We start from the raw sequence: 24,807 nt of genomic DNA, 5'->3' as shown, positions 1-24,807 counted from the left end.
GCCACTTTGAAGAAAAGAAGAAAAAATCTAATAATTGGCTAGATGGAAGACGCAATGGCTTTACCAAATGTAGCCAATGTAAGGCATGCCAAGTGGGACGTAATCTATCTACAATAAAGGATCCGAAAGGAAAAATCTTCACTGTGGAAAGTACTATCACCTGCAAAACAACAAATGTGGTATACTTATTACAATGTTTTTGTGGCAAAAGATACATCGGAAGCACCATCTGTCCTCTACACAAAAGAATATTGGAACATATCCGAGCAATTGACAATCGTGATCTAAGCTATGCTATGGCAAAATATATGCTAACCCATGAAAAAGAAAAAAGGACATAGAAGGATATGACATACAGTGGATTGGCCAAAGTGCCGATAAAAGAGAGAGGTGGAAATAAACTGATGACCTTACACCGATTGGAATCGAGATTAATCATTCGATTTAAAACAAAAAGCCATGGTGGACTGAATGGGGATGAAGAACTTTATGTGCACCTTTGAGTAATTCCAACCTCCTTAGACATAATCTGGTCAATATTAAGACAAACAATGGTTAATAATGTACAATATATATATGTCTTAGAAATTGGGCACTAAGTCCCCATACATCTATAGAATGCGCGAAACATCCGGGTGAACAATCCAATGTTTTTTATAAAGGGGTATTCACATACAATCATACTATGGATGCATGTAGTAATTTTTATCCATTTAACTCACTATACATTTCTGCAGACCAACGCCGGAATTAAAATGTAATCATGCATAAAAATGTACCAAGAATTTGACATGTAGCAAATGCATTATTTGCAGTATGTAACTACCAGTATCATAATGCATCATACCAGTGCTGCTATGACTCACTGGTATAAAAGGTTGAAACTAAAGAGTGACAAATATTTGTAACCGTGATCAAGATCGTAAGATCGAAACGCGTAGGTGAAAAGCTGTGTACTGCAATGGTACACTGTTAAAATAAGCCTGCTAAAATCAACATCCTGGTGGAGTGCGAGTATAATTCCTTTTGGTGGTAAATATATATGTGAGCAAGGCACAGGGGTGCCGAAACGTCATGAAACCGACAGGCGAATAAAGATTTGAATGCCGCAAATTTGGTCCGTGCTTGGTGTATCTGTGCCTGCTGTGATTGCTAAGCGCGGAGTATACTTTGGTTTTGGATATATATATATATATAACCACCAGGAGGAAAAGGCAGAGGGCAAACCGGCGGAAGGGGTCGAAACGCCGGGCACGGATATCAAAAGCAGAAGAAGAAATTGACGAAACAATAGAGAATTCCACCAAAGACATGACCATCATCAATTTAACAAACATTCAATTGACAAAAGGGGAACAGCGGATTTTGGAACTAGGCTTATCATTCTGCCCAGAGGCTGACATGGACTTTTGTGCAAATTCGCATTGACCTTTTTAAGTTTATAAGACTACTCAAACTTAAAAAACATTTCCTTGTGAACCCGAGCCGCAAGACAACTGAGACCCCCGTGGCTGGCGCTGCTATTGAGGATAACCTAAGGGTGGATGATATGGATTTAATGATGGTATTAAGAGCAACAAATATGGAAGCTCAAAATGTGGAACCAGGGGATTTCGCGGATAATATTGCCCAGGAAGAAGACATCAATATCAACCAAGATGCCCCAACACCTTTTAGACCAAGGTCACGTTTTACACCGTCATCAGCTAAAGACACTGTTGATGTTTATAATAAACTGGTCTTAAATGAACTGAAGAAGTTGGGTAAGGACATGAATCCAAATAAAGTGAATAACAAGCAGCAACAAGAATATTATGCTTTAATTAAAAAACTGTTAGAGTGTAATAACTGCATAGTGCGCAATGCTGACAAGGGGGGCAATGTAGTCCTTTGGGATAGAACTAAGTACCTAGCTGAAGCATAAGGCAACTTAATGACAAACATTGCTATGTACGCATTGATGAAAAAACAATGATAGAGAGTCATGAATATTTCAATGCAGAGCTAAAGCAATGGTATGACTCTTCACTCTTGACACATGATAAATACATGTACCTGAAGATCGATCTACCAACTACACCTGTATTTTATTTAATTCCAAAGGTGCACAAGGATTTATCAAACCCCCCAGGACGCCCTATTATTTCAGCAATAGGCAGCGCACTAGAACACACTTCCAAATTTGTTGACTCTTTTTTAGGTTTTGCCTAGCCAATGCTTACAAAGTAAGCATTCGCTAGAAAAAACTTAATGAGTATAGTATAGGGGTTGGAATCCGCCCCAGTCATTCATTGGTTAGCTCCATAAATGGAGGCTATCCATTGGAAGACTGGCCTGTCCGTCAATGCAGGACCAGATTCGGGGGCGTTCCCGAGAATTTTTGGCTTTTGGCTACGTCAGCCGAAAGCCTGTCCTCGGGAACGCCCCCGAATCTGGTCCTGCATTGATGGCACCCAGAAGATGTCCATTGCTTTTTGTTTTAGGGCTGACTTCTGTGCAGTATTGCTTTTGTGACCTGTGCCCTTCTAAATTCTCTTTCGCCTGATCAACACCGCGGCCCGGGTGCCAGAAGCACCCTGCAAAGATCGTTTGCCCTGATCGGAGGCTGCCGCGGTGAAGATCGAGCCGCTGCGCTCCCATTGGCTGAGAGAGCCGAGCCCCCTCACCAACGCCGCGACGGGATAGGCCCGTGCGGCGTGGCGTCATTGCCGTTGTCATGCCGTGATTGGCTGCAGAGCGGAGCGTCATCGTAGGCCTGACCCAGGAGACGCACTGCCATTGGCTGACTCCCGGGTGAACAAGGAGGCTCGTCGCAAGTGCCGTGACGTGATAGGCTGGTAATCGGGACATCTGGCGACCCCCTGTGGTATTGCATCTTTGTGCTGCTTGTCTTCTCAAAGCCTGTTTCGACTCGCAGCAGCTCAAGAAAAGCGTTTATAAAAAGATGTCCTCCCGCCCGGCGCTCTCCGGACAGTGTCCCGCACTGTAAAAGCGAACTTTCTTTTCAACGTTTGCCACGTAGGCGATTGCAAAACGGACACGTCTGATATATGCGGGCAGTAGATGTGAATGGGCGCTGCAAACACCCTCTTCTTACTAAGAAAGCCAATTTGTGCATATGGGTTTATATTAACGTTTACCCTTTGAATAATGAATTTTACATTTAATATATATTTTATATATATATTCTATATTTAATATATTTTTATACGGAAGCGCGCATTTATTTTTATATTCTTTTCATTTTCAAACCGCAACATTAGACCATTAGACCCACAGGGAGCGCCGCACATTAGAGGTGCCAGTGCTGACTGTGACCCGGTACCAGAACATCCCGAAATCAACAGAGTCGACTCAGAACCGACACCTTAGTCCAGTCTCAGAACCGAAAGCCAAGAACCCTGAACCTGTAAGCAGGACTAAGAGTTCAAAAGTGGAACCGGGACACAAGGACAAGGACAGACCAGAACCGGCAAAGGTGGGGCAAAAAAATAAATAAATAAGACACCAGGAGTCTAGAACCGCCACGATACTGTGAGCCTAGAACGACGTTAGAACCACACAACAAGGATGGTCAGTAGGCAATCGCCTTCGATTCAAGAACTGGTGCTATCAAATAAAGCAAGTACGAAGCCAGCAGAGATGGCAGCACCTGGTCCAGGAGATGAGAACCAGCGAAGAGCGTTAGTTAAGTCACAACAGCAGGAGCCCAGAACCGACACTAGGAGTTCAGAGCATGCACCACGCTTACAGAACCAGCACCCGAACTTCGGAACGGGCCTGCGAGCAACAGACACAAAATGAGCAGCAATTGCACAGCACAAGCACAAGGAAGTAAAGCCAGCACCAGAAGAATCGACCGGGTCAGCGATTACAAAACGGATGAGCGGCAGCAGCCAGGACGCAGAATAAATACCAGACGAGCCAGCAAGACCAGAAGTGCTCAGGGAATTTAGGGGAAGCGAGAGCGGCAGACCAGCCCATCCGCGACACACCCACCAGAGACGGGCAACCACTCCCAGGACACCTTATCAGGGACTGACGCTCCCACCTCCCTCTCTCTCCAGCAAAAACCACGGGCTCCTTCCTGCAAGCGAGAATTCACCACAGCTGACCACCCTCCCCACAGCCCGCGGCAAACCGGGTGGTGCAAAGCAAGTCTACGGCTACGCTTTCCCAACAGGTCCTTAAAATAAACGCCATCTGACAGTTGTTTTTTTACGTAATTCAATCCTCCCTCCAAGTTCCTGGTTCCCAACTTGAGGGGGAAAAAAAACATCTGAGGAAATAGGGCGCCCGGAGCCCAACTCTTAAGAATAAGCGACGGCATCTTCCATTCAAACCACTTGCGAGCGACTTGTGAAAAGAAATTGCTGCGTACACAGCCTTTTTTAGCAACTGCACTATCGAGCACGGGAGTGGTCGTCTGCCAAGGTTGCATACTTTACTGATTCCGTCTTACGGCCGTTCCTTCCTCCTCTACTTCCTGTCTCTTTATTTCACTCTTGCCGGTTTGTTTTCTTCCCTACGTTCGCCATTTGCCACATTCCCCCACCCCCCTTCCCAATTTTACACTTGCTGTTTTTTTCCGGTCTTTTTCCTCTTTCACATTTCACCCTTGCTCTCTTTTGATAATTAAATATATGCCTCGGTCTCAAAAAACGAGTGACTGTGCCCCTCACCTACTGGCAGTACAAATTAAGGACGCCATACTGAATACCTCACAACAGGGTCTGAGCATCAGTGCAATGCTGGTTAGGGACAGGGTGGCAATTCGGGAATTTTTCGATTGGCTGTAAGTTAGGGAGCTGTTTATGGAGAGAGAGGGCTCAGGCTGGGTTTGGTGTAGGGTGGATTTTAGCCTTAGTTGTACAGTGATGTTTAGTGTTAGAGAAAGGTTAGTGTTACGATAAGGGGCAGTTTCAAGGTTAACATTAGGGTGATGCTCGGGGGACGGGAGGGGTATGGATAATGTTTAGGATTAGGGCATGTTTAGTGTTAAGCTTACTGTTAGGTCAGGGGCTCGGGTTAGGGTTGGGTACACTTTTTTAAAGTTTGGGGTTTAGTGCTAGGGTAGTAATTACACCTAGCCATGCCCTTCCCGTATTCCATGTGGTATTATTTCCAATAGTGATACTTTCATTGTGCTGGATTCGGTGTAGTGCTGTCTCGATGTGTTTGCATTTTATGCAGTGACCCAGCCGTCTGAGATTGCCCATGGATGCCTGGCACATGGGCACCCCTTACCACTACAACCAATAAGTCATCTGCCCGTTTTATTTTTCAGGTCAGCAATTGCCACATTTTCTGCAGAGAAATATTACTAATTACGAAAGACTAAATCTTGATACTAACTGGACTATTCTTGCTTACAAAGGTTAATCTCGGAATTCTCAGGGCTGCTTGCAAACCAAGAAGACCCCAAGAACAAGAAAAACGTTACAGCTGCGTGTTTGTCTGTCTAGTTGTGTCTTTTCTTCTTGGGAAACGTGCTGTCTGTCTACCTGTGCCACAGTCTGTCTTCCATCTTTGTCTTGGTGACTGGCTGCCACTGGCCAGTGTCCCGCGACGAGAGGATGTGACCTGGACGCTTCCTGGACAACTTTTTTAACCCAACGCTTTATATTAAATGCGCACGCAGACAGGTGCGGTGGCTACAGAAGGCAGCGCCACGCTCCGAGTATCCCACAGATATGCTGTTACCGAACTCTTGACACGAAATACTAATGAGCAGTTTTCAGATAGATACTTAAAAGTGCTAGTCACATCCACCAGAGCCTTCCAGCAACTTTCTGTGAAGTGTGGTGTTTAAATTGGGTCACCGTGGAGAGGCAACTCCTACTCGAGTGGAAACTGCAAAGTGCAAGGACACGCAATTTACAACGTACTCTGTAGGCCGGAGTTATGAGAACGCGGATCGTCATCAAAGTCTGGAAATTATGCAAATAGCGCTGCCTGCATTTTGCAGGTCTGCACTGGTGAGAAGGACTTCCCGACCTAAATACGAGTTGGACATTTTTGATCATTTATGGCGCAAGGCTGCACCCTACAGGCCGTAGGCGAGAAAGGCAATTAGAAAATACACTGTACGCTGCTTGCTGCAAATGCTAAGAGGAACGGGATAGATGGCGTAAACTTGGTGAGGGAAGAAATTAAAAGCCATTTGGCATATCATTTTTAGGTTTTGCCTAGCAAATGCGTACGAAGTACGCATGCGCTAGGAAAACCTTATGTTTTTCTCTGTGGGGTCGGGTATCCGCCCCTCCTCCCATTGGCTAGCTCCATAAATGGAGGCTAGCCATTGGGAGAGGGCTCTGTCCGTCAATCTCGGACCAGATTCGAGGGCGTTCCCGAGAATTTTTCCCTTTTGGCGACGTCACGCTACGTCAGCCAAAAGAGGGGAACGCCTCCCAATCTGGTCCGGCATTGCCGGCACCCGCCTTCCAAGACGAGCACAAATATGCCTTCACCCGCCCGAGGAGCTGCCCTCCAGATAACTTCATTACAATTCGCAGTACCAGCACCTTCCCACACAAGGAGTGCCTCGAGCTTCAAGCTTAGAAGTGAGCTCTGTAGTAAGTTGTCCCCCCTCCTCTTTGGTACCACTTTCTTCAGAGTGGACTTCACTAAACAGCACTGTGAAAACCATCCCCCAGGTGGCTCCGAATTTATCCCAACTTTCATCGCACTGATCAGAAGTTAAAACGTCTAAGATGGCCGCTATTTTTGTGCCGTGTGGCGGATTTCTTCGGCGTTTAGGACGTTTTCTATTACAATCAACGCTGTCAGGAGTTTTGTCGTTGTTGTCCCTTTTCTGTGTCAATGTGGGGGACGGTCCGTCTGTTTATTGTGGGTTGTGTTGGGCGGGGCTGAAGCAGTAGTGGCGGAAAAGGTATCCTATACACCTGGCTTCCTGCGAGATCTTGAGGTCATTGGGAGCCGTCGGAGGACCGAAACCTGCTAAACCCACTTTTATATCTTATGTGGCTCCCGAGGTGAGTGAGAGGGGAGAGTTGTGGCAGGGTGTGAACCGTCTTCCTGTCCGCATCCTGCTGCCGGGGAACACATAGCAAAGTAGGGCTGCATCACCAACCCTCATATCTTGCAACCATGGATACCTATCCTGGGTCATCAGCCCCAGTTGTTACCCATAAATCAGACACCATCGCTCTCTAATCGACGCAAACTGTACATTGTTAAACTATGAGCAGCTTCTTACATTCCTTCAAAATGTGCAACCGGACCAGCACGTTTCAACAAGGAGTTAATGTTGGACGAGTAGTTCGATGTCTGATTCCCAAGGCCGTTATTAAAGTTTGACAAGTGAAGTATATAGTTGTGACTGGGCATTTCTATCAATTTCCCCGCTTGCTTTCCGTGTATATTTAATTATACACCATTCTAGCAACCGAATTCCACACACCCGACCATTATTACTCACCTGTATTTAGATGGAAAGTGCTCCCACGTCATCTTGCTGGAACGTATATGCCGGTGATCTGAAAGTACACTTCACAGAATGCAAAGTGATATTGCCTAAACATCAGCCAGCAGTTAGCTATCACCCCGTCTCCAGCACTGGACGTAGACATCATACCCACTAAGTAACCACAATATCAGCGGCACTCCACCCTAGGGAGTTCGTCCCAACATTGCTCATCAGATGTTGTCTGATATCTTTTATCTGTTTGCACTTAGAGCCCACCAGTCATGTATATGCACATCCTGCAGGTTTCACCGCCCCCTCAGTTATTACCAGTGATGCATACTTTTACGATAGCAAACAGACCATCAGTCTGACCAGGTTCCACCTAACACGACCCCCCCCCCCCCCAAATATCAATCCAGAACTCATGTCCCACCTGTCACCCTAGATATTTTGTATAATAAAACATTAACGTATTATATGAAGTATTGAGAACTCGAGTATCCAACACAAGGCTCCTAGATGACTCAATGTCACCAAGCATGCAGTCCGTCACTCCTGTGGCTTTTTTTAAGCAAGCAAGTACAGTGGAGACACTGTTGCTAATTTTCACATATGTACCCAACATACGAGTCTGACACTACTTAACCACCAGCTTAGAAGTAATGTCTAATCAGGGAATGTCGAGTTTACTGTATGGTACAGGCCTTTGTTTCTCCTGAAGGGCAGGGGAAGAGTCACTTACATTTCCGGGAAGTATGTGCTATATTTGTACAGTTCCATCCTACAGACCTTCCAATCAATGTTTTTTTTGCAAGAGCCCCTTATCTGGAAGGTCGTAGGCAGCGTCCTCTGTATTCCCACCTTCAGGCCATGGTTCAAGGTGTAGCGCTAACATGACCATCACAGATCTATAATGGGGCTTTCAGTCTGCTAGGAAGGTCTGTCTAATAACACTGGTAAAAACTGTCTGACTACGGGTGTTGCCCTACACCTCAAACCAGAAGGCCACTTAAAGTCATGGCACGAAGCACGCAGATGTCTAGAAGTGCTGGGACCTCTGTAAATGAGTTACAAACGTGAGAATCTGAAATTGTGTCCTTCCTGGCCATTTCTTTAGCACAAGAGGCTGACCTTGGTTGTTCTGGGTGTGTGGGTGTGTGTGGCTCTGAGTATGTGGGTGTGTGTGGCTCTGGGTCTGTGGGTGTGTGTGGCTCTGAGTGTGTGGGTGTGTGTGTGGAGGTGTGTGTGTGTGGATCTGTGTGTGTGTGGATCTGGGTGTGTGTGTGTGGATCTGGGTGTGTGTGTGGCTCTGGGTGGGTGTGTGTGGGGGGCTCTGTGTGGGTGTGCGTGTGGGGGGCTCTGTGTGGGTGTGTGTGGGGGGGCTCTGTGTGGGTGTGTGTGTGGGGGGGGGCTCTGTGTGTGTGTGTGGGGGGGGCTCTCTGTGGGTGTTTGTGTGTGTCATTTGCGAGAGATTAAGCTATTGGCATTGTAAATGACAATGCCATTTATTTGTTTAAAAAAGCATAAATAAAAATAATGTCAAGAGCAATGCCAATAGCTCTAACTTTAACAAAGGCAAAACCATTGCATTGTAAATGCTTGTTGAATTCTTTGGCAAAAACACTCCCTTCGTTTTTGCTAGACACTGGAGATTTTCTGAAAAAAATATACGACACACCATGGGAAGATGACTATTTGTTGATTACTATTGATGTGGCCAGTTTGTGCACAAGTATTAGGCACAAGGATGGAATTCGTGCCGTTAAACATTTTTGGGTACAAGAGCAATCAGCCTGTGGTCGCATACACAAATGCTCCTGAGAATGGTGGAAAAATGTTTAACCAGCAATTACTTCCTGTTTTATGGTCAACTGTTCCATCAAACGTGTGGTACTGCCATGTGGACCTGCTTCGCCCCCAGCTATGCTAATTTGCATATGGGCTGGTGGGAGGAGCAGGTAGTCCGGACGCAGTACCAGAAGGAGTGGGATGAAAACATTATTCATTGGAGTCGTTTTATCGACGATCTATTTTTGGTCTGGAAAGGCACTGAACTGGAGGCTAATGCTTTTATATCAAACCTTCAGAAGAATGAGTTAAACCTATCCTTTACCAGTACCATAAGTAAAAACAGTGTCAACTTCTTAGATTTAACAGTGTATGTCGAAAATGGGAAAATTCAAACTAAACTCTACAGAAAACCTACCAGTGGCAACACTTTGTTGCACGCAAAAAGTTTTCACCCGATGGCCCTCAAGAGCAGTATACCCTATGGGGAAAGTCTCAGAGTCATGCGTAATTGTAGTACTCCTTTGGAAACTGAGAAAGAACTAGAAATATTGAGTACAAGATTTAAAGAACGGGGCTACCCCACTATGTGGATAGCAGAGGGAATACAAAAAGCCTCAAAACTGAAGAGCGAGCAAATCCTCTTCGGTAATACAAAAGTCAGCAGTAATGAAAACCAATGCAGATTTATAACAGGTTTTTGTAACCAACATGTTGAGGTGAGAAGAATACTCAACAAGCATTGGCATATCATTAAGAACGACCCCGTGCTTGGGAAAGAAGTCCCCAAGAGACCACAAATTACTTTTAAGAAAGCAAAATCCTTCAAATACTGTTTAGTAAGCAATGTGCTTAAAAAACCCCAACCCAAAAAAACTTGGCTTGATAAAAATGGCTTCGTGAAATGCACCAAGTGTAAGGCATGTAATCACGGCGTAAACTGTAGCAAATACAGATTGGGCCTTTCCAACAGAATGGAAAAGATTAAAAACAAATATACATGTAAAACTGATTATGCTATCTACATTCTCGAGTGCCCTTGCGGGCTTCGGTATGTGGCCAGTACAATCAATGAGGCCTACAAAAGGATTTTACAACACCTGCGAGCAATTAAAAATGCAGACAGGGCTTATCCTGTAGCCAGGCATTTTGAACTAATGCACAACAAGGATGCTAAAGGGCTGACATACTGTGTAATTGACTGAATTCCAGCTAGTCAAAGAGGGGGCAAAAGACTGAACAAGCTAACGAAACTTGAATCAAGATACATAATCAAGTTAAATACAACCAAACGGTCTTAACATTGAAGAAGATTTGCACAGACATCTATGATATTAGTTATTCGGTAATTAACAAGTAGTTTCTGCTATAAACAAAGGTGACAACTATTTTGATCAGGATTAATATTTTGTGGACAGTACTTTTAATAATGTTAATTACACTTGGCAGTCAACATCTATTTGGATGATCGGGTATAATATCTGTTTATTTTCAACAATGTTATAATCTGTGTGTTTGCTCACTTGAGCTCTATTTTTCGCATTATATGAAATTGGTATGAGACAACAACTCATTGAGTAATATGTAGCCGAAAAGATAAATTAATATTGAGTAACATAACTCGATGTATGAGTCGGCAGGCCCACATGGGCATTATTCTTCAGCTTATAAAATGAATTGACAATGGGTATATAATACATATGTACAGCTCGCAGCTTTTAAACTGCGTGTCATTGTCGATAAAGTTTTTTTGACATGAGAGTTGAATACTAGAAATACTCGCACCAAGTATTTTATTTAAAACACTCAGTTATGCATGAATTGAATTAACTGACACTCGCTATGCATTTTTTAAAAAAATGTATTTAATTATGTTGAAGCAAATGTGTAAAAAGAACATATAACAGAACAGTGAACTTTAAGTCTGTCTTTCCTGTCGGTTGACAGGTAGTGCCAATGACGTATTGTGAATACTTTTTTTTTTTCTTTAAAAATGGCCGCGCGCTCTTCAAACCGTAACCAGTGATCAAGGCTACTGTGTAGTCGAAACGCGTTTGGCAGCGGCGAAATAAAGAAATTTTGAAATCTCACACGGCGTGGTCGTTTAAATGATGGAGTAGCGAGACTCGATCCAAGGAGTCTTATGGTGACGACGCAACTCTCGGTATGGTGGAGGCAGTGAATGCTTGGATAATTGTAGCATATATATATATATATATATATATATATATATATATATATATATATATATATATATATATATATATATATATATATATTGTCCATCAACTAGAAGCACCCAACGGGTTCCCTATAATCCATTTATTCAGTTGAAAGGGCAGCCGGGTTCCGACAACAATGTGTCTTTCTCAATGCCCTTAGCATGGATTCACTTGAAGCACTCGTTTTTGTAGGGCTTCTTCTGCTCCCATTGGTTAGGATGCTGTTCACTGCATTTCAAACAAAGCTCTGTCCGCATGGACATTTCACCAATCACATAGAGTCAAACCAATGGTATCCAAAATAATTTTCTTCTTCAAACATCGCAATCCAGCCCCACCAACCCGTTTTGTCCTGAAGCAGACTTTATCAGGGTTTAACATTATATACTGTTATATCTTCCTACTAGACAATAGCGAATCAGAAAAGTGAAGCTGTTGAATGATATATCACTCCCAAGTAGTTCCTGTAAAGATTAGCAGTCAAACCGGCCACATCACCGACACAAAACATGACATATATATATATTCTGCTCGTTGGGGATGTGTCCTTGAATTGAGCCTGTGACTCGTGTGCGACTCAATTCAAGGACACATCCCCAACGAGCAGGATATATATATATATATATTTATATATATATATATATATAGAGAGAGAGAGAGAGAGAGAGAGCGCGAGAGAGAGAGAGAGAGAGAGAGTGAGAGAGAGAGTTACTACTGTGGTGAAAAGATAAGTATCGAAAAAAACTTTGACCTAGATTGCAGCCAGAGAAGATCCATATGGTGCTGCAGTTCTGTGCCACTGGTGTAGTAGTACCCATGCAGTGTAAGGCGGAGAGCACTAGCTTTCACGGTGCCACAGAAGTCATTTATGTATACTGTAGGAGAGGATGACAGATGGGGTAGCGTGGAGCATGCTGGGGCTGGTCTCTCTTCATAATGCATATTGGATGTAAGAGGTGCAGTGCTCACATCATGTGATTGGATGCTGACGTGGCCTCTGTTTTGTTGTGCAGGTGTGCAACCATCGAGACTCTTGGTCCTGGTGAGACAAGATCCTTCAACTGCGGTGGGATGGCAGGCCGCTACGTCACAGTGGTTATTCCTTCCGACTATCAATATCTAACCCTCTGTGAGGTGCACGTCTTTGCTCGGCCCAAACCAGGTGAGCGAGTATTATGTAGGACCGGAGAGGATCATCAAAGGGTTAAACCCAGTGTCTTCACTCAACTATTGACTCCGCTCTCAATTCCATGTCTGCCTCTTCACGATTTGGTGACATTGAAATGTTGCATCTCAATTTTCTTGATCAATCTATTGGTACTCTCAATGATCTATCTATTCAATATTGCTCTTCGATTACTCCCTCAAAATGAGTCCTTCTTTTATATCACTGATTCTCTCTAGCCTGTCTATCCGCTCATCTCCAATTTTTCATTGTTTTAATCTGTATCTGTCTAATGTCTGGCTGAGGGAGAGGCAGAGAGATGGCAGTGCTTGATTTTCTGTGACTTTGTTGAATGTTCATCTCCTCAGTAGCCAGAGAACACCTGAACTGCAAGGGCTGAGCCCATGTGTGTTGATCCATTCAGCATCTGACTCAGAGTACACATCAAATCCCTTCTCCCCACCCCAACCCCCTCCCACACTCACACGGTTATGTAAAGTCCTACAGTAGGCTGAAGACCTGTCAGCAAGTCTACAGGAACCACCTGAAGACCCCTATAATATTCCACTTGAAAACATCCATGAACAGCCTCTGTAGAACTAAATCAAGTGCTTTCATGTACGTTCTTGCAACTCACATATCCAAAGCTACTTTAAGAAGTGTCTTCATGTGTGACCAACAATTTATTGATAAACTAAGAAAAGCATATCTACCACTCTAACTTTCTCCACTCCAGATGTTAAATAATTGCCTCTTCTATAGGGTTATTCTGTGGGAAAAGAAAAACACGTTATCCTCTATTTCAGTTAGAAGAGGGCAAGTGAGTGCTCAATGGAAGTGATTGGTCCATGCAAAGATCCCATGAAGGAACAGAGAAGCAATAATCTATTTTAATCATAATTCATGAGGACGAACTCTGATTAATATCTAAAAGGGGCTGCTTATTTCTAGAATGTATTCAAACATGCCTGTGCCAATTCCGTTGTGTCTTTTGATTTAAAACATCAAGGGTAAACTATGTATTTCTTCTCCAATATATTCGGCCTGTAGGGTTGACCATGCAAGGCCAGGTGAGCACTAGAATTTCATGAACTTGAAACACTAGCAAATGGCAGCCAAATGGGTGTTTATTAAGGCAGTGAGAAGTTACAAAGATTTTCCCCAACAAACCTAAAGACATTGGGGCACATGCATGAAAGGTTTTTGCAACCACAAACGGTTCGAATCGCAAAAATCAGCTGTTTGTTTTCGCAAATTGGAGATGCATGAAAGTGTTTCCTATGCGCAATTTAAGAATTCGCAAATATTTACAAATTCCTAAATTGCGATTGCAATTAAGGAATCGCAATTTGCGATTCCTTAAATGCAATGCTAGAAGCACTTTCAAATAGCGATTTCGCTATTTGGGACTGCAAATTACAGACAAATCAAACTTGTCTGTAATTTGCAAAAACTTTGAAAAATGCACTACAATGCATTTTTTAAAGTTTTAGGTTACACACACACATGCCCTTGGGGCATGCTTGTGCGCAACATGGGTGCACAGTTCAATTTTAGGGGTGCAACAGGGTGTGCTTTTGACACCCTTGCATCCTTGAAATTGTATGCGCAATTTGTGAGTTCCTATTGGTACTCGCATAGTGCGCATGCAATCTCCCATTCATTCCTATGGGCCTTTAGGCCCATAGGAATGAATGGGAAGGCATTCCTTAAATGCGACTTGCAATTTGCAAGTCGCAATTAAGCAATATTTAGGAATCGCTATTTTTATACCGATTCCTACACGCATAGGCTTTTGCGATTCCTTAATTGCGATTCCTTAATAATCACAATTAAGGAATCGCAAAAGCCTACCTTGATGCATGTGCCAAATTGTCCCATAACTAAAAAAGCTTCTCAGGAGTCCCAACATTTACAGATATTAAATTGAAGGGGGAAAAACATTATAGGTTCAGCAGAAACATTTCTGTGCAAAATCTAACTTTGAGACATATTGGAAAAGCAACAAGAATCGAAAAAGCGTAGCTGGTTAGCCCTCTGGGACTGACTGGAGAAGAAAAATTCCAACCACTCCAAGGACAGCACCAACCTCTTTGTCGCTTGAGGAGACTTTGGAAAGGAGCTAACAGGTTGAAGAGGATGGGGAGAGGTGTTTGATTCGTGTTCAGCTCTTCTATTGCACTAGTCCATCAGTGCTCTTTCAAAACCTCTGGCTTTTGAGGAAATTATGATACAAAATGAGCCCTTAAATGCGGTATTTGACACCTTTATTTTACAAAGTGATTTCAAGAAGGATAAGTTGTCAGGAATCACTAGTTTTGCGCCTATTGTTGGAAGTTCATGCAGGCATTTTCCTTTAAGGCTGTTGGGAATCGGCCTTTGGAGATTAGGGTACTGTGACTGACAGAAACATTAAAGGTCAAGGGAGGGGTGGGACTTCCAGGTTGAAGCAGGAAGCAACAATATTTAAACACCAGGGACTATATTATACAAAGGGCGCGCTGTCCCTGTTTGCACCATGGTGCATGTTTCAAAAGGTACGCTTAGCACAGACGGGGACTGTGCACACCATTATGATAGTATAGTGATTATGATATTATATTCGAGTGGTGTGGCTCACTGGTTAGAGGCGGCAGACCCGAGAGCAGAGAATGGCCCGGGACCAGGGTTCGATTCCCGACGCGGCAGGGTCTTGGACCAGGATCAGCGGACTTGATAATTCTCGCATCGGTGCCTACTCCAACCAGAGATCACACTCGGCAACTCTGGGCATTAGCTTGCCTCATCTCCACAACAGCCCCTCACAAACGCCGGGGATGCCTGGTTTCACCTTGGAGACTCCCAGGAGGGACTATCTCACAGGGAAAGCCAGGACGGGTTCCCCAGCGGTCTATAGCGCTACGAGGCCTGCGGTGCGGGTAGAAGTGCGCTTTACAAGACACACACAATTACAATTACAATGATAAATGTGCTGCCCTCTGGACATGAACCTGCGCTGCCCTGGAGACAGCACATTCAATAAAATGACAATAAAAAATAATTTTAAAAAAAACAAGAGAGGTGCAGTGAGTGATTGCACCCACCAGCAGGAGGTTGTCTGGAGGGTCCATGGAACCCTTTACCCCCTCTAGATGGCTGCCCTCAGGGAGCGCACTAACAGTGCGCTACCTTTTGTGGAGCACTGTCAGTGCGCCTCTTGAGGGTGTATTTGTCACTGCGCCGGCATCCATATTGGGGCGCAGATGCAAAGTGATGCTTTCATTTGCATGGGGTCACGCCCCCATACAAATGAATGAATGCCCTATCACGATAGTGCTGGTGCAACTTCTGCAGTCTTTTCTATAGTACCGTAGTGCCCCAGAGGTGCACAAAGTGGGCACTCAGGCCTGTTGCACCCCTGGGGCACTGCAACTAATACAGCCTCAGTTGGACAAGTGGACGGTCAATATTCATGTTGCATAAGCTTTCCAATTGCATTTGAGTTTCTGTTTCCCTTCTGTCTGATACATTTCACTTGCTGGGGCTCCCTGCTTTGCTGACCAGCTGTATTACTAGTTTCCTCCAGTTTGGCATAAGTGCACTGAGGGCTGCCATCTTGAAGACAAGAGGTCCATAATTGGTACACCCACTCACGCCCACCCAGCTCCATATAGTACCACAGAACAGTGGGTCCGGCCACATCATCACCTTACCTCCTCACAGGCACGTTAGTTCGCAGAATCGCGCTTCACTCTGACAAGCAGCATCGAGGCTAATAACACGAAAAGAGTACTTAGTTCTGTAGCCCTCCACTGAGAGGAAATCCTTTGGATTTACTTGTGGTTTCACCCTTCCATAGTGACCGTTCCTGATCCAGGCAACCCGCTCAACTTACCTCACTGTGGGTCCCAACCTATTCCGACCATCATACCTTATGGTTCATACTACATTACCTGACATCTTAATCCCTCACCCACAGTCCGAATGCTCACTCAATCTTTTCTCCCGCTAGGTAATTGACCCAGCCTACACTCACTGCTGGTCTGCTGGGCTGGGTACAGCCGCTTGCTTATCCATGGAAATTGGTGTACATCTAACGCCGTGGTTACTCATATACCACTGCACTTATGTATCATTTGTGAACAGCTTCTTCCGGGTCACTGTACCACCAACTTCTTGATTAACCCTCCTGGATCAACGTTCTGGATTGAGATTCCAGGGTAGGTCATTAATTACTAGGAGCAATACTTGTTCTAGCTTGTCCTAGCCACCACAGTAGCCTTTTCTCGATAGCCTTCTCTCATTATCACGGCATACTATCAGTCACAATATATGCTTATAAATTATGAGTCCACCCGACTCAGGATGCACTTGTGCTGATTCCTGTAGACCATGCATACCCACTACCTGTGCATACCCAAATGTAATTATGATATTTCTCAATTGGACCAATACTAAGAAGAGTTTTGTTGCTATCCCCCTACCCTTCCCGTTCTATCATTTCCCCTCTTTAACCATTACCTCAGGCATTATCCTTGTTGTCCTGAAGATGATCCCAGCATTGTGACAAGTGGATCGAAACGTCGTCAACTCTTTGCACCTTGGCAGAATCTTACTGTTTAGCAAATTGTGCTATGGTGCCAGAAAATATAACTGTTGGTCTAACTACTTAGTTATGCTATAGGCCTTAGTAATTTATGCCTTTGTCCTTCGCCCTTTCCTGTTGTTTTTGTTAATTGTCCCACTTACATGTTCTAATTAACTGTGTATATTAAAATGATTTTGTCCAGTTGGACCGTCAAAACAGAGATATCATTGTACTTCTATGTAAATTACAGTACTAATAATTTAAGTATAAGTAACCGCTGTTCTTTTGAAAAATCTTGAAGACAATAAGAGCCAGTGGTGTTTTATCATTATAGCAAGTTCCTTATTTTAAATACTTTTACTATAACCTTAAATCCTCGTTCCCTGCATAAAGAGGCAACCCCTACAGAGTATATGGGTCAATCCCATCACTGTGATGTAGGATGCAAGACAGGGGGCCACAGAAAACCTTGGCATACTGCTGTTTTCTCTCCCTGCACTCTATTCCCTTTCCCTTTGGTATTTATTTCTGTCTGGAACTTCCTCTTTGGTTCGGGCAGTTCTACATTCTGGAGAGTGGGGTGGATTGTCATCCGAATATTTCTTACGTCAAATCCAGACAGATCACAGATATTCAAGATGATCTTAAAAATTCTTGTAGTGAGCATGTATCTCTTAAAGCAGATTTATTCATTTTCAGGATAAGAGAATATTTCCACCTCTTCTTCAGTCTCTATTGAGTCCAGGTGTGACCTTATGATGCCCTCTTTAATGATGATTTATGGGATCTCCCAACAGATGTAGCAGGGATTCATGATACTTCCAAACATTTTCACTCTATTTGGCGCTTTATTAAATGTCCTTGACGGTATTTTGACTAATTCGACAAAACTGTTAACAACTTTCATATTCAACTAAAGACGCACTGATATGGACAACATTTACTCCTGTGGAGTGGAGTGGTGTGGCAGACCCGGAAGCAGAGATAGGTTCGATTCCCGACGCGGCAGGGTCGTGGACCAGGGTCAGCGGACTCGATAATTCTCGCCTCGGTGCCTACTCTAACCAGGGATCACACTTGGCAACTCTGGGCATTAGCTTGCCTCATCTCTACAACGGCCCCCCCACATTCGCCGGGGATGCCTGGTTTCACCTTGGAGATACCCAGTAGGGACCATCTCACAGGGATAGCCAGGACGGGTTCCCCAGCGGTCTACAGCGCCAGGACGCCTCAGGGCAGCAGTGCGCTTTACAAGACACATGCATTACATTACATTACATTACATTACTCCTACCTTTTTAACAGGGATCAAAAGTTATAATTTCTTACATCACTTTATTGAATCAATTGAAATCAGATGCCTTGCTGCATTTTCTCTGTGGACTGCAAGAAGATTTGAAAGATGCACATCATGTGTTGCCAACCTCCCACTACTACTAACGAAGCAATGGACTTAGTTCTCCAAATTGATCATGGACAAAGGAGAGTAAAAGAGAAAAGAAGACAACGTATTCTCGGTGGACACTGAGCTTACCTTTAGAATCACCTCACTCACTGTCTCTGTAAGAGTTATGCAAATAACCAACATAAGGAAATCTATTACGAAAGAAGAGGACAGAGGAGAAGAATCTGTTTTTGTATGTACTGTGAACAGAATGGGTGTTTTCTTAGAAATTGTCCATGGCGGCAGGGAAAAACAGAAGCATGGTCTTAATTAGCACTTCAAGTGTGGGCAAATGAGTTACTCAAGTTCTTGGAGAGAGCAGAGCAGAAAGTTACTCTTACAGCTCCTTCAGAACTATTAGAATGTGGGACTTGGATAGACTCAGGAGCTGCTGGTTGATTCATGGACATCAAAGTTGGTGACGCAAATCAGATTCCAACACGACATAAAGACATATTGGAAATGATTACTGGAATTGATGGACCTCCTCTAACTTTGTGCAAAAAGTGTAAGCAGGCATAAGACTTAGTTACTGCTACAGACTTGGAGCATTGGGAAATCTGTTTTGATCTTGACCCTAAACTTTCATATTGTATGATAAAGATCGTGGTTACACCAACATAATCCCTTGATCGACTGGAAGCCATCCTGAGTTCCTGTGTTCAATTTAACTCAGAACATTACAAAAAAATCTTTTCTTGAAGATATTCCTGTTCCAACACATCCTTTGCAGGGATGCTCTGTGGTACAGAAATAAACAAGCAATGACTATATTCCTGGGGTTGTCCAGTGAAAAGGGTGCAGACACATTGCCCCTTATCCAGGACATTGTGCCACAGGCATAATCTCTGATGCTAAGGTTACAAATAGCTGGATTTAGATGCTAATGAGGAAACAGGATGAATATTTGAACAATACTTTGATGAAAATCTGGAGGAAGGTTTCATTAGAAGTTTATTTTCTCCAACTGCAGCTCATGATTTTTTTCCGAATGCCAGTGGAGATCTGGGATCATGTGTGGACTAAAGAGAATTAAATTCTATTACTAAAACAAATGTATATCCAGTACCTCTTATCTAAGTTCTTTTGAATCACTTTCTCATTGCAAAAGTATTTACTAAACTCTTTTTGAGCAGGGCGTATAATATTGTCCAGAAAAAATCAGGAGATGAGTGAAAAATTGTTTTGAATACCAGGGCCTCCTTTCCAAAGAACTGGCATAGGGCAGTACCGTTTTGCTGTGCTGCCCTAGCACAAATTCGAAAGGGCAGGAATTGACTGTATTTAAAAGATACAGTGAATTACTGTCCTTTCAGCCCGTGCTGGTGCACAATTTGCAGCCGAGTGCCAACGCAAGCACCCTTACACCATGGTGCAACGGTGTCTGTGTTGTTGACACAATTGTTTTTGTGCAGGAAGAAGCACCTTCCTGCACAGAAAAAATCACAAGGGGCGTTTTTCTTGTGCTATGTGTGCTAAAGAATGCAAATTACATGGAAAGATGAAAAAAAACAAAGAGAAATGTAAATATTTCTGCTCGATATCCCTTCTCTGGAGAGCATACCTTTTTGACACTGCCCCAGGTTTACATGATGTTGTAAATCTGGGGCAGTCACAAAATCCATGGCTGTTACATGAGAACACAAACAGCAACGCCCATGGAACACCTCCTTGATGTAGAATAAGGCAGGGCAGCACATTGCACTGCCTTGTCTTACACCGTATCTTTGATGCCATGCAAAACCATGCAGGATGTCTCTGCATGTCCTAATAGATATGATTAAGAGGCCAGCGCCACAGAGTCAGCATAAAAAGTGACACTCTGATGGCGCAGTCCTCTTGTAAATGAGGGCCCAGGTGCGGACATTTTGAATATCTGGAGATGTCTTTCAAACTATTTAATGCTGTTGCCGCAGTTCAACATCGAGGCAATTATATTATTTATAATATTTTGGATACTTTTGTCATCATATATTTAGATGACATTCTCATTTTTACACAATCATTAAGAGAACACAGGAGTCATTTGTAAGAAGTGTAATACGGACTATAATACCACTACTAGAATGCAAATTGAATAAGTATATCTTCAAACTAGGTCAGTGGCATTTCTGGGCTTTGTTCTGTAAGAACAATGACAGAGCATGAATCCTCAAAAAGCCTCAAGTTTTCTAGATCAGCCTTGTCTTTACAATGTAAAAGATGTAAAAAAAAATTCTTGGATTCACAGAATTCTACAGAGACTTCAACAGGGCACCTATTGTACTATAACTGGAAAAGGTATTGCATTTCACTAGGGCCCGAATCAACAAATAGCATTTGCACAGCGCAAGACTGCCTTTAGTACCACTCCTTTTTGTCACTCAACCATGACCTCCCATTTGTTGTCCAGACAGGTACTTCCTCCTTTGCTTTAGGTGCAATACTGGATCAAATGGATCTTATCATTGAAGCAGTGCATCCTGTGGCTTTCTTTTCCTGGACCCTACCATCCACTGAGAAGATTTACACCATATACGATAAGAAATCTTTCACCTTACAATATCATATAGACCAGAAAAAAACAATAGGAAGGCAGTGCTTTATCTTGACAAAAAGATCCAGAAAAGTCTGCCACTGAAGGCTGATCACCTTTTGGACATTCAAACAATAAACACAACATCTTGGCAGATTAACTTGAATTTGGTCGAGACAGAGACAAAAACATGGAAATCAGAGGTCTGGTTACAAAAATATCTGCAGGGAAGAAATATTCTAGATGGACTGTTCTTTCCTACCAAACAAGAAAAAGCCTTATGATGACTAGTGTGGGGCATTTTGGTGAAAGGAAAATTCTTAACCTAGTAAAAAGAGATCTTTGATGGCCTTTGTTAAGGAAAGATGTCAAATTATATGTGAGACCATGCTCCAACTGCACTCAAATATACCTTCTCACAGGAAAGCATCAGGTTTTTGCATTCTATTGTTGACAAACTATGGAAAAAGATTTCTGTGGACTTCATTATTGACTAATTTTTATCATGAAATATTCTCACGCAAAATGCCAAATGCTCCTCAATCGGAAGTAGTCTCTTTAGGAGATTGTCCAATTAAATGGGTTCCCATCTGAGATCATAAATGGCAGAGACTCTCAATTTATTTCAAAATGCCTGAATAAACCTAAAATTTCAAGTCATCCAGTTAGCACCATCAGACAGATGGTCACTCAGAGAGAATCAATATTTAGAACAATGTTGGTGCTGTTGCACTTTAAACCAACAAGTGCAATGGGTCTTTTGGTAGATATTAACTGAACAGGCGTATAACAACTACATTCATCTTTCGGTTGATTATCATTTTACTGCTCCTTTGGGTTCCAACCACGTTTTTTACAGACATTTCTCCACAAACCTCTGTTCCTTGTGTTGCAGCATTATTTTATGCAATCTCTTTAGTACAGGTTAGCATTCTTCTACATTTACAACAGGTCAATGCAGCGTTTAAATCTTTTTCAGACCAACATTGCGTAAGATCACCATAATACAAAAAGAGGGATTAAATCTGACTTTCCACACACTTTCAGTCATTACCAAGTTTTCATTCTAAGATCACACCTAGAGTGGTTGTCCAGGAATAACAATTGCTTTAGTACTGCCAAAAGAGTGGCGAGTGTATCCTAGTTGTCGCTCATCCAGAGTGTAGCCTGTATCTTCAAAACCAGCAGTTCCTCCTCTACCAGTTTTGGAACTGAGAGCCATAGTAGGTGTTAGAAGAGTGGGGGGACAATTGCAGTATTTGGTGGCATGGAAGTGTTGTGGGCCTGCAGGATGCTCTTGGGAACCAGCTTCATTTGCTCCTGCCCATAGATTAGAGACTTCTACCAACAAAAGGTTTCTGGTGAAACCAGCACCAGGGAGGAGGGACCATAGGGAGGGGGGAATACTGTCCAGCAGCAGCAGTGGATGGCTAGCTAGATACCTGGGGAAATCATTGAGGCATTCTCCTTTAAGACTGTGCCAGACTGGCCTCTGGAGCCTGGAGTGCTGTGACTGACAGGATCATTAAAGATTAAAGGGCAAAACCTCCAGGTCAAGGCAAGCAGAGGCATTATTTAAGCACCAGCTAGGAACATGGACACTGCCTGTCAAATTACTGTGTTGCAGTGGCTTTTTGGATGCTCTAGATTTCGATTGCCATCCAGCCCCTCACCTTTTTTATTTTCCTTCTGTTCTGTTCCCTTTATATTCCTGACCTTTGCCTGCTTGCCTGACTTGGCTTTTTTGTGTTGCTGTTTTCACCATCTGGCATACTTGAGCCAAAGAAAACATGCAGAATTATAATAAAGCTTTAAATCATGTATAATCAGGTCATGTTATGCCTTCCTTTCTCAGATCAGTATTTTCAGACAGCTATGGCTGTAAAACTGTTTTCTTCTAAGTACAAAACACAGTTTGAAAAAAAAAAGAAAATTACTTTAAATATGCACACATACATAGAGGGCTATTATCGGGCCTCTTTATTGGTCTGTTGAAGCGCCATTTACATTTGCTTCCACCCACCAAAGGATACAGCATGGGGCAGTGGTTATCTTTAGCTGTTGGCTCTTTTAAGTGAGAGTAACAGATTTTGCTTGCGCACAGCTGCCTAAAAATTGTCCTTATTTAGTGCCTATGCAGTCTCCAGCCACACAATCTCTCTTCCTCTCTCTCTCTCTCTCTCTCTCTCTCTCTCTCTCTCTCTCTCTCTCTCTCTCTCTCTCTCTCTCTCTCTTTTTCTTTCTGGAGCACAGAGATTTATATAGCTGAAATACCATTGGCCTCTCTACACAGTTATCAATGTGGCCCGTGGAGGAGTGGCGACCCAATCAAGCATTTACAAAAATGCGATTGCCAGCCGAGCGATTGATGGGAACCTGAGGAGTATTTTCAACCATGGCTTTTGCTCCCACACCGAGATTGGAGCCTCCCCCTGGTGGAGGGTGGATTTGCTGAACACCTACCGCGTTGCTTCCGTCGCCATAAGCAACAGAGGGGACTCTTTTGAATGGAGACTCACTGGAGCCAACATTTATGTTGGGAGTTCAATAGAAGAGAATGGTGTCTTGAACGCAAGGTAAGGAGAGGTGGGAATCACCACTATATGACGATGTATCACTTGGCATGTGAGATCTCAGGAGGCAACGGAAGCCACTTGGGATCAGCTTCCCATGACACAATGTTAACCATTTTATTTGTGGGATGGCTGCGCGCTGTAATTAAACGTGGGTAAGGTGGACTTCACATAACACGCGACCCTTTGTTGCAGGGATTCTGCACATACACAGTGCTATGTGCAAGAAAACAGGACCTCGGTGTGTAAGGGGCTGAGCCTTCCTACCGCCTCAGTACCCAAAGTCCCAAAACCGACTAGCTATAGTGTCTCATTCGCTCTTCTACACAATAACAAAGCTACAAATGATTAGACAACCCAGATCACAACACTCCAGACTCTCTCAGGAATCGCAGTAGCAAGACATACCCTTTTCGCTCACTCACTCGTACCTGTCCACAATAGGAATTAGCAGAGTCGCTGTTATAGTTCAAAATGTTTATTTTAACGATAGTGCTCTATAATGCATTACATGAGCCCCTACCAGGAGCAAAACGCATAAACCTTAAACAGTTACCATTGTTGCAGTTCCATAGATTATAAAGGGGGATATCAACATATACAGACAGTGGGTAAAGGACTATAAGGACTAACCACCCTCCCCATGATTAGAAGAAGATTTATTATATAAAAGAAGTTCTCTGGGCTTTGTCAGCAGACCCCATACCTTAGTCGTAGTGCCTAGATGGTATTTCTACATCATAGGAACAGCATAGCTCTTCTCCTTGGAAAGGTCCCTCTTCAAGTGTGTTGTAACCAAATATGCATCCCCATAATATCAAAGCACGAGTTTCCAGCAGCCGCAGCTGTCTTAGCATGTTATGTCTAGGTGCTAGGGACTGACCAGAACAGAATAACAAGGGTCATTGTTTATCGACCTTGTTCACAGTGTTCAGACTAAACTCCAGGAACAGACCAAGAACGCATGAAGCAGACGGTTCTCATGTGAAAGGCACAGAGCCTTGCAAAATAAAGTCATGTAGTAAAAGCAGTATCATGGCAGCAGAGTTCATACTATCTTAGCAATGTCGACAATGACCACAACGGCATTATGACTCTGTAGGG

The 24,807-nt window shown here is 43.4% G+C and overlaps 1 protein-coding gene across 1 annotated transcript in view; it reads left to right on the top strand.

The window, feature by feature from the left end:
- The window catches only part of LOC147717869 (uncharacterized), a 238,819-nt gene that overhangs the window by 102,841 nt on the left and 111,171 nt on the right, over window positions 1-24,807 (top strand). Inside the window, exons 5-6 of the mRNA XM_086920577.1 lie at window positions 12,453-12,601; window positions 23,424-23,706. Of these exons, the coding sequence (XP_086776703.1) occupies window positions 12,453-12,601; window positions 23,424-23,706 (432 nt within the window). The remainder of the gene's footprint in view (window positions 1-12,452; window positions 12,602-23,423; window positions 23,707-24,807) is intronic.

This window comes from Lissotriton vulgaris, chromosome 5 (assembly GCF_964263255.1).
Source record: "Lissotriton vulgaris chromosome 5, aLisVul1.2, whole genome shotgun sequence".
Lineage (NCBI taxonomy): Eukaryota > Metazoa > Chordata > Amphibia > Caudata > Salamandridae > Lissotriton > Lissotriton vulgaris.
The sequence above is the reverse complement of the archived record's forward strand: the minus strand, read 5'-3'. Positions and strand labels throughout refer to the sequence as shown.